The sequence below is a fragment of the Piliocolobus tephrosceles genome, chromosome 6, assembly GCF_002776525.5.
Source record: "Piliocolobus tephrosceles isolate RC106 chromosome 6, ASM277652v3, whole genome shotgun sequence".
NCBI classification, from domain to species: domain Eukaryota; kingdom Metazoa; phylum Chordata; class Mammalia; order Primates; family Cercopithecidae; genus Piliocolobus; species Piliocolobus tephrosceles.
In genome coordinates this window covers 12,496,142-12,512,716 of record NC_045439.1, presented here as the reverse complement: position 1 = coordinate 12,512,716, position 16,575 = coordinate 12,496,142, and the positions used below count along the sequence as shown (strand labels likewise).

The following is a 16,575-nucleotide window of genomic DNA, read 5'->3' as shown; positions in this document are numbered from 1 at the left end:
TGGCCAAGCACCGTTGAGCTGGAACCACAGGTACTTGCTGTGTGTGCCCAGGCAAGTCCCTTCCCCTCTCTGGGCCAGTTTCTCGTTTGTATCATGAAGGAGTGGGCAAGACCAGGTTGAGCCCCCTTTGACCTGTGGCCAGAAAGTGCTGCTTGGAAGACGTTTTCTCTGGGAGTTACTGATTCCATAGAAGCCCAGTGTGTCTTTAGCCAGGCATGGTGGCATGCCCCTATAGTCCCAGCTACTTGGGAGGCTGAGGCGGGAGGATCACATAAGCCCAGGAGGTGGAGGTTGCAATGAACCGAGATCATGCCACTGCATGATAGCCTGGGCAGCAAAGTGAGACTCTGCCTCGAAAAAAAAAAAAAAAAAAAGGAAAAGAAACCCAGTGTGTCAGAGCCAGCAAGGGGCCATCATGATTCACCATACAGATGAGGAAACTGAGGCCCCAGCGATGCAAGGCAATGGCAGGCTGAGCCTGGAACCAGTGCTCCCCTCCATCAATCTAGCTGCTTAATTTCCAAAGGCCAGAAACGACCTTTGACCTTGCTTGAGACTCTACTAGATCCTGGGACTGGCCTGGTACAGGCTCTGGGCCAGGTGGACTGCTCCAGTGTTGCTGCAGAGTAGCCTGGACTCGGTGGCTTCACTCACACTTGTAAAGGGAGCGCCAATGAGTTACTGCAGCTTCCATGGAAATAGGGCCTGTTACAGCTCAGCCCTCGGGGCCTGGAGAGATCTCCAGAGAGTGCCTGGTGGCAAGCCTTAGCTCTGCCCTGCACCGCCCGAAAACAGGATGACAATTCCTGTTCTGCTCAACCCACAGGGCCACATGAGGACAGAGGGAGTCACGCAGGGGCCAGAGCTCCATGCACTCTCAGGCTTGGTGCCTTTGCAAGGGCTGACCATGGCCATCACTCTAGCACTGCTGCTCACGGTGGCCAGTATTTAATGTTTTCCCCTAGTTTCTCAACAGCCAGCAAAACAGGGGTGAGCAGGGTGTGAACACAGCGTGCCAGGAAACACGTGTAAGACAACCCCAGGTGTCGGGAGACATGTGGGTCCTGAGACTGTTTGTGATGGTGTGCCTGTTTCCATGGTGATTGAATGAGGAGAGGAAAACCCATTGGGCCATCATCGGGTCTCGCCTGGGGAGTGAAGAACACAGCCTCTTGGGTCTTTCAGGAGCCCAAACAAAGGTGACACATTCAGGGGTCCTTGTGCCCCATCCCCACACCTGCCCCACTCCCACTACTGCCAGGAGCAAGGCTGAGGACCTCAGGCGTCAGGAAGTCTGATGAGAGGGACTTCACTGGGCAGGTGTCACGTGTGTAACATTTATTGTATTAATACTTAACAAAGCCCTCCAAGACCCAGGCTCCCCCTACCCCCTACCTTGGGCCATGTCTTCATCTTAGTCTTTGGGGAGAAAGCTCTGAAGTCAAGTGGTGAGTTTTCCAGAGCAAGTGGAGGGGCACAGGGAAGGCTCTGAGCCCGCCTTCCCCAGAACACCTCAAGCTCTGCCCTGGCCCCAGGAATGGAGGTTTCTGCCATTCCCGAAGGCAGAGGAGGTCTGGGATCTGCTCATCAGTTTGTAAACAAATGATTCTTCTCCTCCTTGACACATTCTGTTCTCTGCTCTGGCCAAAGCTCTGGCCCTGAGACCCAGTGAGATCCTGGTAGCTGTCCAGGATGAGAGGGCGGCAGCCTGCAGCCTCATCTGTCACCAGGTCCCCCTTGGAGTTGGGGACAACGACGTCCTGAAACTTAGTAAGAAGAGTCTGAGGGGCTACTCCTCTCTCCCCATGGCCCCAGTTACTGGGTGTTCTCGTATTTCAGGTATCTAATCAGCCTGCCTGGGAGCGGCAAGGTGTCTAGGAGTTTTATACGGTATTTCCCAATGGCCTTTCGAACCCGCAGCCGGCAAAGGTGAGCCAGAGGTCTTGGAGGTTCTGAAAAAAGGAGGGAAAGGCAGAGGCTGATTTATCATTTGCAATAAGCAAAGGGATTGCATCTGTGACCCCAGCCTATGGGAGGAGCCCAGCTGATGTGGATGGGTAAGAGAGGGGGTGCCCGCTGCTGGTCACCCCAGTCCCTGCCAACTAAAGAGACCCAGCAAGGCACCTTCCCACCGTTCACCCCTCATTGATCTGCACAGCTCAAGCAGTTGACAGCATGGTTAGCACACCCATTTCACAGGTGAGGAAACCGAGGCTTAGCAAGGTTCTGAGCCTTGCCCAGGATCCCTCCTGGGACTAGTGGTGGTGTCTCCCTCCTCTTGAGCCTCTTCCTCTTCACACACAAGCTGGGCCCCCAAACACAGCCTTAGCAATGGGGCCAGAGGGTTTGACCTCTTAAGTGCTCCCACATGTGGAATTCAACTTGGAGCTCCCGGTGGTGCTGAGAGGCCAGGGTAAGGGGGCAGAGACTGGCAGCTCCCCTCAGGCCCCAGAATCCCACCTGGCTGCCTCCCCCAGGAGCCATGTAGTGAAGTTTTCTGAGCTGGGGAGTGGGTAGAGGTAAGAGCAGGGGATGAAAATGCATCCAGTAATGGAGTAATTTATTTCAATCCTGAGCAAAGGGTCGGACACAAAGAAAGGGCTTGTAGAATCACAGAATGTCATTCATTCCTTCACTCATTCCTTCACTCATTCATTCATTCATTCATTCACCAGGCACACGCTGAGCCCCTCTGCTGCACCTGACTCTGTGCTCGGGCCAGATATGCAGAGGTGCCTGCCCACAGGCTCCAGAGGAGGCTTCCACAAGAGACGGTGCCCTTTGAGTGGGGTCCTGAGGGGTGAGGGCAGGAATTTCCAGGTACGGAAAGGAGACAGGGACATTCTAAGCAGGGAAAACAGCAAGTGGCAAGGCAAGGAAGTCATGCAAGACTGGGGCTGGAGGGGCAGGTGGGATGTGGAGCAAAGGCGGAGGGCCAGACAGCTGCAGCGTTGCCTAGCGAAGCATCCACACACCCATCACTGCGTTTCCGACACTTCCACTGCCCTCTGAGCTGCCCTCTGAGTTCACTGCCCTCTGAGCTGCCCTCTGAGTTCACTGCCCTCTGAGTTCACTGCCCTCTGAGCTGCCCTCTGAGTTCACTGCCTTCTGAGCTCAGATTTTTCTACTACATAGTACCCCAAAGAGCAGGGAAGCATCATTCCTGTTGTCCAGGCATCTTGTCTGGTTAGTTCCAATTTCTATCTCTTAAATGCTGTGGTCTGGATAAAAAAATAACATGGTTACCTTGTACATAGAAGGTCTTGAATATATATTCATTTAATGGCTGAATTGGAATAATTAATTATAGGCATTGAGGCCAGTTAGGACACTTTTTTAACAGTCCAGAAAATAGATGGGGAAAACCCTTACGTAACAAGCTTAGAACATAACCTCCCCTCTGGGAAACTCAGCACAGGCTGTTGGTGAGCAGAGGACATGGAAGCATGAGGGCTGGGCTGGCCAATCCATGGGCTCTGGGTGGTTCCTTCCCAGAATAAGGATGTCGATGTTGTCGCATTAAACAAACAAGCTCGTGGGGACCATCTTGCAGGTGGAAAGTGGGCTTTAAAGTAACCCAAATAGGTATTGCTTAAGAACGATTTGTTTTACTGGCTAACAAAGGTGTACTGCACACTAAGGTCTCTGCAGGGATTTCCCTGGGGCATGGTTTAGTTGTGAGGGATCACCCTTCTCTAAGGAAGGCAGGAGAAGGTAACAGAACGGGTGGGACTGATATCTAGGCATAGACTGCTCCACCCTCTAGTGGCCAAGGATCGTGGTGACAGCAACCAATTATTCATTAATTCCCTGAAGGTTTATCATGCATCTAGAGTTAGGCCCTGAGTGAATGGGCAAGTTGACGCCTCCCTCCCCATCACTGCCCCAGAAACTTTATCAAAGGCTTCAGTTCAAGTGCCTTCCAGGCACCTGTGCCAGTGAAAACTCCTACAGCCCATTTGGGATCACAGGGGTGTGGGGATCAAGGAGGAACGTGGTGAGTCAGAGTTAGGGCACAGGGGTGGGCCCCCGAGGCTGCACAGTCTCACCTAGGGACAGAAGCAGTAGTGGTGGAATGACAATGACCTGCTGCAGGTCAGCCTCCTTTGACAAACACTCGGCCAGGGCAGGACTGTGCCCTCAGAGCCAGAGAAAGCCCTAGGGTAGCTGGAATGCCACTGCACAGATACCCATTTCTGTCACCGGTGGCAGAAATCCTGTTTGCCCAGGTGAGCTCCATAAATGCCTAAGAGGGATTCTGGCTTCCTCAGTCTGACTTAGCCAGGCAGCCCCATCTACTCTGCACACATCAGAGGGACAGTGGCCGAACCCCACTTCACTGTGCCTGGCACAGTTCAGGCGGGTAGAGCTGAAAGGGGCTGGACAATGATCCTGCCCAGGCACGTCTGTTCAGGTGGGGAGAGGCCTCACCCAGCAAGGCCCTGGCAAGGCTGGCTCCAGGGTTCAGGGGCCTGTCTCCCACGCCAGGGTGTTCTGTGTACCAACAGCCTTGGCGTCACCTGGGAGCCTGTTGAAATGCAGACTCCCCAGCCCCGCCCCAGACCTGTGGAATCAGAAGCTGCATTTTTAACAGGACACCCAGGTGCTTCATGTGCACTTTAGTCTCAGACACCCTAGACCACCATCCTTCCCTCTCCCCTCCTACAATGCCTCTTGGTGGCCCCAAATCGTTCACAACCTACTCTGAAGGTCCCGGTACCCCTCAGGGAGCTGTAGCTGTTTAAAACATCATGGAAAGATGTAGTGGAGAGACTCTGGGGTTGGTCAAACCTGGGTTTTAATCCCAGCTCTGCCAGTAACTGTGACTTTGGCCCAGGTGGCACAACTCTGTGAGGAGCAGATTCCTCATGTTTCATTCAAGGAGTTACAGAGCCTGGCACGGAGCAGGTGGTCACAGGTTTAGGAACAGTAGCATTCCCTGAGGCCTGGGACTCTGAGTCAGGCAGGGAGATCTGCCAGCCTCGGCAGCAGCACTAAGTTCCTACCTGCCTTCTCCTTGATGACGGCCCAGTCCTCAAAGCTGTCAATGTGCTCCTTCAGCCGCGAGCAGAGCTGCACATTGCCCACGTAGTCCAGGAGGACATCGATGATGGGCCCTGCCCAGCGGCTCACCTCCGGGGCAGATACGAACTCACAGAACTGAAAGAGAACACGCCAGGACCAAGAAGTGAGTTCATTCCACCAGCAGGAGCCTGCGGCCAGGAAGGACAGGGGATGTGTTTAAGCACAGACACTGTGCATACCCAGGCTAGGATCCCATGAACCATGTCGCCTCAACACAGGCTTCTGCTGCCCCAAGTGGAAGATGGGCAACTTGAGCAAGTCACATCACCTCTGAGCCTCAATTTCCCTGTCTATAAAACAGGTATATGAAACCAATTCCAAGGGGATTTAACATGAGAATTAGGTAACATGAGCGTAAACTTTGCACACAGTAGGCAGCTCATGAATGATCCCCATTAACCATTAAAATAATGATCTCCAGGAGAGGAGTGTGTCTAACTTCCTTTTAAGTTCTGACTCTTTTTTTTTTTTTTTTGCTTTTTCTTTTTTTTGAGATGGAGTCTTGCTCTGTTGCCCAGGCTGAAGCGCAGTGGCCCGATCTGGGCTCACTGCAAGCTCCGCCTCCCGAGTTCACGCCATTCTCCTGCCTCAGCCTCCCGAGTAGCTGGGACTACAGGCGCCGGCCAACACGCCTGGCTAATTTTTTAATATTTTTAGTAGAGACGGGGTTTCACCGTGTTAGCCAGGATGGTCTCGATCTCCTGACCTCGTGATCCGCCCGCCTGGGCCTCCGAAAGTATTGGGATTACAGGCGTGAGCCACGGCGCCCGGCCCAATTCTGACTTTTAAAGTAACAACATGGACATGTCCTGCCTCTGGGTCGCTGGTTTCTGCTCTGACCTGACCCTACACCAGCCTGCTCTTGACATCCCTTTCCGGATCGTGCTTATTTCACATCGCATTCCAGGTGTAGGTTTGCTGGAGGTGACAAGCCTCTTAGTTTGGCAGAGTTCTCCGCTCCGCTATTGGTTCCTTAAATTCCCCAACGCAGTGGACCACAATAAGGATTTCACAGTTCCAATGCACTACTAAGTTCTGCGGCCCCTAAAGTGTGCTAACTTCTAGTTCCCTCCAAAGCTCCCTCCAAAGCGCCCTAACCGCTAACCCACACTACCCAGGACGCGGGTTAACCACCGTGCTCTGCTGCCTCCGAAGCTGTCCACACTTCCCCCCAAGGGTGTTAATCACTAGTCCACGCTGCTCCCGAGGAGCTCGAACCACCCGGCCCCACCGCCGCCCATGCGCGCGCGTCCCCGGGCCACAGCCAAAAGCCGCGCCCCCCACTGGCGGCGCGCGCCGCCCACCTGCACCACGCTGGGCTCCTTTTCTGACGCGGGTGCGTCGTTGAACCTGCTGGAGGGCTGCGGCGCCGGCGGATGCGGGCCGTTGCCGTAGAGGCATGAGAAGCAGGACTCGCCGTCGCAGCCCAGGTCCATGAGGAACTTGAGCAGCGACAGGCACTTCATGGCGAACATGATGGTGGCGGGGAAGGCGGTGGGATGCGTGGCGATATAGGCGTCGATGTTCGCGCCGTGGTCTAGCAGCAGCTGCATGGTGCGCAGGCAGCCGTGGCGGATGGCCACGAGCAGGGGGCTGATGACGTCGCGGTTGGGGTCAGCGCCGTGTTCCAGCAGCAGCTCGGTGGCGTACACGTTGTTGTTGACCACCGCGAAGTACAGCGCGGAGCTGCGCCGGTCCTCGTAGAGGCGCGCGCGCTCGGGCGCCAGCGGCGCGTTCACGTCGAAGCGCGCGCTCAGCAGCGCCTCCAGCACCGCATCGTTGTTGCGCTCGGCTGCCAGGTGCAGCGGACTGATGCCGCTACGGCGTACGCGCGTGCGGCTGGTCACCGGCAGCAGCATCTGCACGATCCTGCCAGGTTGAGGAGCGGGCGCGGGTGAGGAGAGGGACGGGGTGGGGCAGGCCTCGCCAGCAGGGAGCGCTCGGGAGCCAGGCCTGGCTGCTCGCCCTTACCGCGGGCTGCGGCGCGGGTCCTACCGGCAGGGGGCGCCACGGGTCAACCATTCTCACCCCATTGGGGAAGGTGGGTCAGCTGCCGTCCTTGCTTTACAGATAAGGAAACGGAGGCTCAAAGAGCTTCAGCCACCCTCCCAAAGTCACATAGCCAGTAAGGAGCAGCGCTGGGCTTCAGACCCAGAACCCTTGGCCTCCGAAGTCTGAGTTCTTAAAAACCTGTCGTACTGCACCAGGGTTTCAAGAAACTCCCACTGATTTATTTCAGGCTCTCCGCTGTTGCCCATTGCCATCACAGTTATCTGGAGGAATTGACTGGAAGGCCCCCAAATCCAATGTGGCGAAGTTTGGAACCAGACCCTGCTCTCTCTAGGGGAGGACGGACAGGGACAGCCAGATCCCAGAGCCCACTATGTGCCAGAAGGCTCCTAAAGGCTTTACAAGTGTTATTGGGTTCAATCTTTACAATAACCCCTAAAGCAAGGCTCATCATTCCCATTTTGCAGATGAGAAGATTCTTGCCCAGCCATGCAGTCAGAAGAGGGGAACCAGGGTGTGTGCCCTCCTCTGACTCCAGGGCTGAGCTATCCTACATCCCTATCTTGCTGTCCTGGGACCCCAGTGGAGCCACGAGATCCTGAGGACAAAAGGGGGCAAATGTGTTTGGCCCCAACTACTACTGCCCCAGGCCCCAACCAGCCCACTGTGACCATGAGGTCACTTACAGTCCTCTCCTGTGGGTCTCACCGCCTCCTCCCATGAAGGCTGACGCTAGCTTCTCCCAGTCTCTCTGCCTCACCTTCTGGATGTGGAGAACTTGGTCAGCCACTGCTGAAGCCTGAGCTCCCTGCAACCACCAGTTCCTCTCTTTCCTAAAACTCGAGCACTGATCTCAGCACTTTCCCTCTATTAATCTATTAAATCCTCCCAGTAGCCCTCTGAAGTGAGTACTATAATATCCTCACTTCAGAGGTGAGGAGACAGTAGCCCAGAGAAGGTATGTGACTCCTCCAAGGATACACAGCCAGTAAGTGATGGAGCCAGGATTTGAACCCAGGCAGTCTGACCCCAAAGCTACACTCTTAACAACTCCCCTACCTCTCGTGCAGCAGTCAGGGTGACAGCTAACATATCATGGGGTTTTGCAGTCTTCACAATGTGTTAACTTGCCTGCCCATTTTACTTTCACTGCAGCCCTGGGTGGGAGTGGCCGGAGCAGGCCTGTGGCCTTCTTTTTAACAGATATGGCTCAGAGAGCTGAGGTGACTAATCAGGAGTCATAAGACAACTCTGGGGACTCAATCCCAGGACTCTTGACCCCTTCTCTTGGCTCTCTTCTCCTAGACCCCTGCCACCTGCAAGAACAAGCTCCTGCCACCAATATGATTCCAGACCCTAATCCGTCCAATCCCTGCTGACGGGTGACCTCACAGCCTCCTGTGGGGCTCCAAGGCGGTGGCCATTGCAGGGGGTGGTGGGGGGTGAAGGGGAGAGAAGCAGGTGCCACCAGGCCCATTCCCACGCCTCTCGCCTCCTGGCACGCCAGCTTCCTGGAAATCTGATGCCAGTGACCTCCTGCTGGGATCTCAGTGGAAACTATTATTATTGTTAGTGATGCTGTGTTTGGCTAAAATCTGACTCTAAAACCTCAAAAGGAAATTCACACACCCAGGGAGGCTAATTGCCTCCTAATTTCTATTTGTGTAGGCACAGGAGGCCTGACTTTGCTCTGCAGAGGTGCTGGTCAAAGGCAGGCCTGGGCCTCACCCTGGATGGCAGCCACAGCCAACAAATGCTCCGCTAACAGCTGTAACGTGCCCAAGCACGGAAAAGAACAGTGAGAGGGGCTGCCCCGGGGCCGCTGGCCAGATGGGGCTGGTATCTCTGGCAGGTCACAGCTGGTCTCTGGCAATTCACGAACCAAGGGAAAGTGGCAGAAATGTGGGAACTTGAGCATTGTCTCAGTAATGCAGTGAATCATATTATTGTGGCAGGACTCTGTCAATCAGAAAGTAAACGTGTAATGCCGGACAGGCTCTGGAGACCAGTGTGTCCAGCTCTCCCATTTTACAGAGGGTAAAACTGAAGCCCAGGCTTGGGGTGAGGAACAGAGTGAGGCTGGACAGAAGGTGGGTGGTGCACAACAGCAAAATGCAGGTCTCTGGATGCCCAGGGTCAGGCCTTCTACGATGCCCCACTCCTCCCAACCATGGGAGCGGCCATGTTGGTAGCCCCACTGCACATCATCACTCCTCTGCCCAGCCCATTTTGTGGGGCAGAGGACAGACAGGAGGACAAGGGGGTGACCCCACCAAACAGTCTGACTCCCCACTTCTCCCACAGGCATGTTTTGGGATCTCAGAGTACAATTGCTCAGGCGGCACCTTATGAAGAGGAGCAAAGGTGACCATTGCCTGATAGAGCCGTAGGTATCTGGAAGGATGGCTCCCTACCCCTTCCTTGTCCCCTCCCCAATGCAGAGGCCACACCTACCAGCTTAGCTTTGCCTGTCTAGGCCCCGAGACCAGAGCAGATCCAGCTCAGGGTCATTCCAGAAAGGCCCAGTGCGGCAGTGTGGCAGGTGCTGAGCTGTCTCTGACCTTGGACCACATTCCGAATCACTGGACTCCTGTCTTGTTCCCGGGACTCACCAGTATCTGAAGCCTGACATCCTTGCCCCAGGCCCGGGCTCCCACTCCAGGATTCTAGTTTCCTCAAGGCAGCAGCCTTGCCATGCCACCTGGCCCTGGCTCTGATGTCCTTCCTGAATCTAGCCCAACAGCAGGGGAACGGGAAGAGAGCTTTGAGCCAACGCAAGCTGTGCTTAGCTAGAGAGGGGCCCAGCATGGGCAGTGGGGAAACCAGGAGGCTCAGAGTCAGAGGTGCATGGGTTACACACCAGCTCTGCTTTTCAGCACTGGGCCAGCACAGGCATGTCACTTAACCTCTCTGAAGCACACCTAAAGCAGAGGGGTAATTAATTGTAGTAATAGTGGTGATGATGATGATGATGATGGCTATAGCTACCCTTTATTGAGCTCCAGTGGGTTGCTGTGAGCACTTTACCCCTTACCTTCCTAAGTCATAATTGTGCTAATATTGCTGAGCGCTTACTATGTGCCAGGTACCATTTAAAGGGGTGCTCACATTTGTTTACTTAATTTAATCCTAGCATGACCCTCAGAGCTAAGAATTTAATCTCATTTACTCATTTACTCATAACAGGCCAGCAAGGTAGGACTGCTTACAATCCCAGGTCCAGGTTACAAAGCACAATGTAATAACCTTTCACCAAGGCTGCTTTTGAGTATAAAATGAGATCTTACGCATGAATCTGAGTGGCCTATGGTCGGCAGTGAATAAACAGTGCTCTTGGTATCTTGACCACCACAATGACTACAGCCTACTGCCCCTGCGACCCTAAACACAGAGGCATTCTGAGTCACCAGGTCACTGTGGTGTGACCTTTGTCAGTGTTCAGTGTAAATTTGGATGGAGGGCCAGGTGCGGTGGCTCACGCCTGTAATCCCAGCACTTTGGGAGGCCGTGGCGGGTGGATCACTTGAGCTCAGGAGTTCGAGACCAGCCTGGACAACATGATGAAACCCCGTCTCTACTAAAATACAAAAATTAGCCAAGTGTGGTGGTGGACACCTGTAATCCCAGCTACTTGGGAGGCTGAGGAAGGAGAATCACTTGAACCCAGGAGGAAGAGGTTGAAGTGAGCCAAGATCGTGCCACTGCACTCCAGCCTGGGTGACGAGAGAGACTTGGTCTCAAAGACAAACAAACAACAACAACAAACTGGCTGGAGGATTGACATGGGAACTGGTTGTCCACAGACGGCTCCATTGCCAACACTTCTGAGCTTCCCTGTGCCACTCTGACTTGTTTTCTATGAAGTCTTGAGCTCTGAGCCTCAGTTTCTCTTTTAACTAATGGGGATATTAACTTGCTTGTCAATGTACTTTATAAACTGCCTTTTAATTTAATGTATTAAGTGTTCTCTATTTTGCCTTATTCCAGAAAGAATTTCAACTGGCTTGCAAAGATTGATACAATACAGCAAAAGTATTATATATTGGAGTTAAAAGAGAAGGAATATTTAAAAACGAGGGAGTCAGAAGTAAGGCCCAGAACACAAGTCTGTGTTTTCTCTTGGCCACAGAAGAGGCTCTGAGATCCTGATTCTCTACTCAGGCTGCACAGTAAAATCTCCTGGGCAGCTCTTAGACACCCTGAAGCCTCAGGCACAGCCCAGACCAGTGGCAGCACCATCTTGTCAGGTGGGGCCCAGGCATCAGGGTTCCTAGTGCAGCCAAGGTTGGAAACTACTGTTTTGGGAGCTATTCTTGGGCCGTCTGCTCTGGGCTATCTCATACAGTTTCTGAATAAATCTATCTTTGGTGTTGATCTTTTATTTCATACAGTGGCTTTGCTGAACTGGAAATGAACAACAGGAAAATGTGTGTCTTGGAGGTGACTGGGACATCGGGACTTTAGGGCTCCTTTCTCAGCACACCCACATGTCACCCCCTGTGGTTAAGTGCACTGACGAGAAGACACCATCTGGCAAACAGCCCTCGGCTCCTGGTGCTGCCTTCTATGCCTGGGCCGGCCAGGCTGTGTTGACAGGTGGCAGAATGCAGAATGCCTATGGAATGTCACATCAAATCCCCGAGCAGAGGGCCTTTAATGCTGTAGGCCCAGGGAGGGAGTGATGAGCTCGGGGCTTGCTGGCCATGGGCCCTGCCCCGTGGCACAGGCTGCTGGGAACCAGGCTTTAACCCTTTGTTGGGTAGCCCTAAAGAGTGGCCCAGGCCCTCTGAGCCTTGAGGGACAGAGGGAATTGGGGCCCAAGAGTGGAGGCTGAATAATCAGGGAAATCACCCTGGGAATCTGCATGAATCCAAGGTAGGTGAGTTTAGGGGAACATCAACCATGTATACAGGCAGGACGCGCCTTGCGCTCTGATCATCCCCAAGGCCGCCTAGGGCCCATTCAGCTTCTCCTCCCACTGGGGCCAGACTGCCAGCACCTCTGGGTTCACTTGAAGGCAGCCCAGATGAAGTTCCCAGCCCTGCTGCTATCTCAAAAATCACTTCCATATCTGGCCTTGGCTTCCTTCTCTGTAAAACCAGGGCCTGAGTTAGATCAATGGCCCCTGCAGCTATGGACAGGCTGTATCTGATTTTCTCTGGGAGCTTTTCAAAGAGACAGTGGGGCTCCTTCTCTCCTGGAGATTCTGGTTCACTGGATCTGATATGGCATTTTAAAAATAGCCCAGAGGGACATGGATGTGCAGGCTAGAATTGGGGGGCAGTGGCCCAGGAGATTTCCAGAGTGCACACATTTCCCGCGTGTTCACTCTGGATCTCTCTGGGGTCAGGCTCAAGGTAAACTGTGTTTGCCCAACTCTGACTGATGCCTGATGATTTGTGGAACTGAAGAGAAAGGAGCCATCTTGCCCATGCCCACTGCCTGGCTTGAGCTGTAACTGCACAACCATGGCATGCATGCTCCCTAAGTAAGAGTGGGTGAGCGTAGAATGCCTGAGCACACACTGGGTGCAGGCGCTCTGCTAGGTGCTTTACTTCCATTCTATATCCGCCCATATCCATTATATCCATTTTACTGGTCCTCTGACAACCCCATGAGCCGGCTGTAACCATTTCCCATTTTATAAATGAGGAAAATGAGGCTCAGCAAAGTTGAACAACTTTCCCAGTGGCCTCAGCAGGGATTCACACCCAGATCTGTCAGCCTTGCGGACAGCTATGCTGTCCAGAAAAGGCCGTGTCTCCTCTGTGTATGTACTTGAGGGTGGGGAGTGGGGACGGCATCTTTGGTTGGTCTGGTGCTGGCAGCCCGCACAGAAGGTGCCGGAGCTTTAAGGGCCAGCTCTGAAGCCTTGAGTCTTCATTTCAGTCTTTGGAATGTCTCTTTTACCCCATTTCCCTCTACCTTAGTGAAGACAACAAACACGCCCCAACACACACAATCCGTGCTTCTCACTCTCCTCCCTGTCTGGAAGACTGGGGTGTGTTTTCCCAAGTGTCATCAGGGTACATGAGATGGGATTTTAAGTGAAATGTTTTTAACAATTGATCGTAAATGGATAACATACTAGTGTGATAAATATTTCCTCTTCAAAATAAATTCATTGTCAGTAAAAACATTATTTAAAGGAAAAAAATACTAAACAATGAGAGTATAGATATTTAAAATCAAGAAGAAAATCTGTGAATGGACAAAGTTTGGGAAGCACTGGCCAGCAAAAAGGGCCAGGTGCTGGGATTTAAGTCCTAGCCCTGGGGACGGGGCTTTCAAGGGGCAAGTCTCTTGACTACCAGAGTCTTAGCTTCCTGTCCCGTAAAATGAAAATCCAGGTTGACCCACATACCCACAGCACAGCGTGAGGCCCACATGAGAGGCAGATGAGTCACACTCTGGAAATGACCAAGCCCTGTCCATCCTTCAAGGGCAGCTGGAGCTCCACGACTGTGGCCCAGGCTTCCCCATGTAGCAGTGTTGCTGGGAATGTTTAAAAACTGACTCAAGCAGGGGCAGAGAAGGGGGAAAGGGCCCTGGTTTGTAGCATTTGCCAATTTCCATGCTATAAATATTCCCCCATGACCAAATTTAAGCTACCAATGTGAGGTCAACAAACACAGAGTTGGGAAGAGGTGTGCAGTAGGTTCATGAGAACTGGCACGAGCTGGCTCTAGCACACCTCTGCCTATAGCTCCGGCTCATCTCTCTCCACAGGAGCCATGCAGCTCTTCGGCATGCTCTTGCATGATGTCACTAATTCACGTATCTGTGCTTCTTCCCTTCCTCCAGATTGCTCCTTGGGAACTCAAGCCTCTCTCATCTCGCTCAGAGTATCTAGCACATAGTAATTGCTCAATAACTGCTAGTTCTTATCATTGGTGCTGTTTTTGTGTTATTGTAGGTTTTCCTTGCATGCTCGCTAATTGCCTGGGAGGTTATCTTTGCATTCCTGTACCCCCAGAAATATTCATTAGTTCAGACTCATATCTGCCCCCCCGATAGAATTCCTGTAGATGTGACCTTTGGAGCAGATGAGTACTTCCCACCTATGAGCTGTGTGACCTTGGGCAAGTCACTCAACCTCTCTGTGTCTTACTTCCTCATCTAAACGACAGAGATAATAATATCCACCTCCATGAGCTGTTAAGCAGATTAAATAAGTTTCTGATGTGAAGTTCTGGTAAGTGCTGCATAAGGGTTTGCTATTATCATTGCTGCTGCCGTTGTTATAGGCATTCACTCCATGCTTGCTAACTTGCTAAGGGGTTTCCCTCTTTTCCATGAGAAAGGTGATGTCCATTCTGACCTCTCCAGCTATTTGGGTGGGACATTCAGGGCAGGCCCACCCCTCCCATCCACTACTCCCATTGTGGGTATCCGGAGAGCTGCCTGGGTGCTGGCAGATCCCGGGCTGACCTGTAGTTGCCCTTCTTGGAGGCGATGTGCAGTGGGAGCAAGCCGTCCTTGTTGGTCTTGTTGGCGTCGGCACCCTGTAACAGTAGAAATTCCACCACGTCCTCATGCTCATTCTTGCAGGCCTCGTAGAGGGCAGACGCGCTGTCGCTGGCCTGTGTGTTGATGTCAGCACCTGGGGAAGGAGAAGCAGATCACCAAGTGACCAAGTGACCAGGAAGTTGCTGTACTCCGTGTAGCGCCACCGCGTGGTGGGCCTGCAGTGCTAACCACGGTAGTTCGTCGGATCTTTAACAACGACCCTTAGGAAGGAGGAGTCTACCCGGGGCCACCCCCAGCTTCTTTCAACAACATCAAGACCCAGGGGCCTGGACAGGCGCAGTGGCTCACGCCTGTAATCCCAGCACTTTGGGAGACCGAGGCAGGCACATCACCTGAAGTCAGGAGTTCAAGACCAGCCTGGCCAATGTGGTGAAACCCTGTCTTTATTAAAAATACAAAAATTAGCTGGGTATGGTAGTGGGCACCTATAATCCCAGCTACTCAGGAGGCTGAGGCAGGAGAATCTCTTGAACCCAGGAGGTGGAGGCTGCAGTGAGCCAAGACTGTGCCATTGCACTTCAGCCTGGGCCGTTGCACTCCAGCCTGGGCAACAAGAGTGAAACTCCATCTGGAAAAAAAAAAAAAATCCAGGGGCCTGCCAGCCCGAACAGAGACCTCCGAGAGGATACAAGCAGCCATGATGATGCTGGCGTTTCCCGAGCACCTACTCCGTGCTGAGCATTGTGCTTTCCACAGACTATATCTGAATTCACAGTGGGTGGTCACCCTGTGAGGTCAGTACTGCTCTTATCTCCAGATTACAGACGGGGGCAGTGAAGCACAGAACACCTAGACCACTTGTCTCAGACCTCCCAGCTCATAAAGATGGAGCCAAACTTGAACCCAGATGGTCTGATGGCAGAGGCCATGGTGGATGTACTGATGGTAGAGGCCATGCTCTTAACCCTCACTCCACGTGAGAGGCCCTGGGCTCTGCCCTGAGAGAGGCCTCACAGGTCTAGGACAGCACAGAACCCCTAATAAAGGAAAATCCCCAAAACGTTATTAATTGCAATTTGCTATTAATATTGCTATTATTATTGCTAATATTGCCATGCTATTAATATTGATCGTTCTTGCTATCAATAACTTCTAGCTCTTATCATTAGTGCTCTTTGTGGGAAGTATTCCCTGCATGCTCGCTAACTGCTAATTCTCTGCCTTTCACTTCAAGGAATAAGAGAATTACTTTCTGTCTCCTCCCAAGAAAATACTAGACCAGGTGCAGTGACTCACACTTGTAATCCCAGCACTTTGGGAGGCCAAGGTGGGAGGATCACTTGAGCCCAGGAGTTCAAGACTAGCCTGGGTAACCTAATGAGACTCTGTTTGTTCTCTACACCTACTGAGTAGCCCCTGACCAGGCATGGTGGTGCATGCCTGTAGTTCCAGCTACTTGGAAGGCTGACGTGTGAGGGGAGGATTACTTGAGCCTGGAAGGTTGATCTAGGCTGCAGTGAGCCGAGATCACACCACTGCACTCCAGCCTGGGAAACAAAGTGAGACCCTGTCCCCAAAACCAAAACAAAAACAAACAAAACCCAGAAAACATTAATCCATGCTGCTAGGAGGAGGAATCAGGTCTGGTGACAATCTGCTTTCAGCTTAATCTTCTACACCTGCTTCATTTCCTGGGGGGTGAGGGAGAGAACCGATGTGCACACAGCTTTCTCTGCACCAAGAGAGTTCAGCAGTCCTTCCTTGTTCTGGAAGGACATGGAACTAAGATGCTGGAAGATGTCAGTTGGACTAAAATCAAAAGCGTCTGCTAACCGCAGGTCATCTCTCTAAGCATGTTGCTATCTCAGGCTTTCTGGTAATTTCTTATTTTTGATGATGGTGTGATCAGTTTCTGGTCTAGTGGAAAGAGCACAGGCTTTGGCACCAGATGAGAATCACTTGAGGCATCTGTTTCATGGCTCACAAGCTCTGCAGTCTCAGAAAGCCTTA

General features: G+C 52.7%; 1 protein-coding gene across 4 annotated transcripts in view; it reads right to left on the bottom strand.

Moving 5' to 3' along the window:
- Positions 1 to 1,321: 1,321 nt before the first annotated feature.
- ASB2 (ankyrin repeat and SOCS box containing 2) overlaps positions 1,322 to 16,575 on the bottom strand; it is a 30,542-nt gene continuing 15,288 nt past the window's right edge. For all 4 annotated transcript variants that reach the window (XM_023205533.2, XM_023205535.1, XM_023205536.1 and 1 more), the window contains 4 exons: positions 14,527 to 14,698; positions 6,390 to 6,954; positions 5,007 to 5,160; positions 1,322 to 1,952 (listed from right to left, as the gene is read on the bottom strand). In XM_023205533.2, the coding sequence (XP_023061301.1) occupies positions 1,816 to 1,952; positions 5,007 to 5,160; positions 6,390 to 6,954; positions 14,527 to 14,698 (1,028 nt within the window). In that variant the 3' untranslated portion in view covers positions 1,322 to 1,815. The remainder of the gene's footprint in view (positions 1,953 to 5,006; positions 5,161 to 6,389; positions 6,955 to 14,526; positions 14,699 to 16,575) is intronic.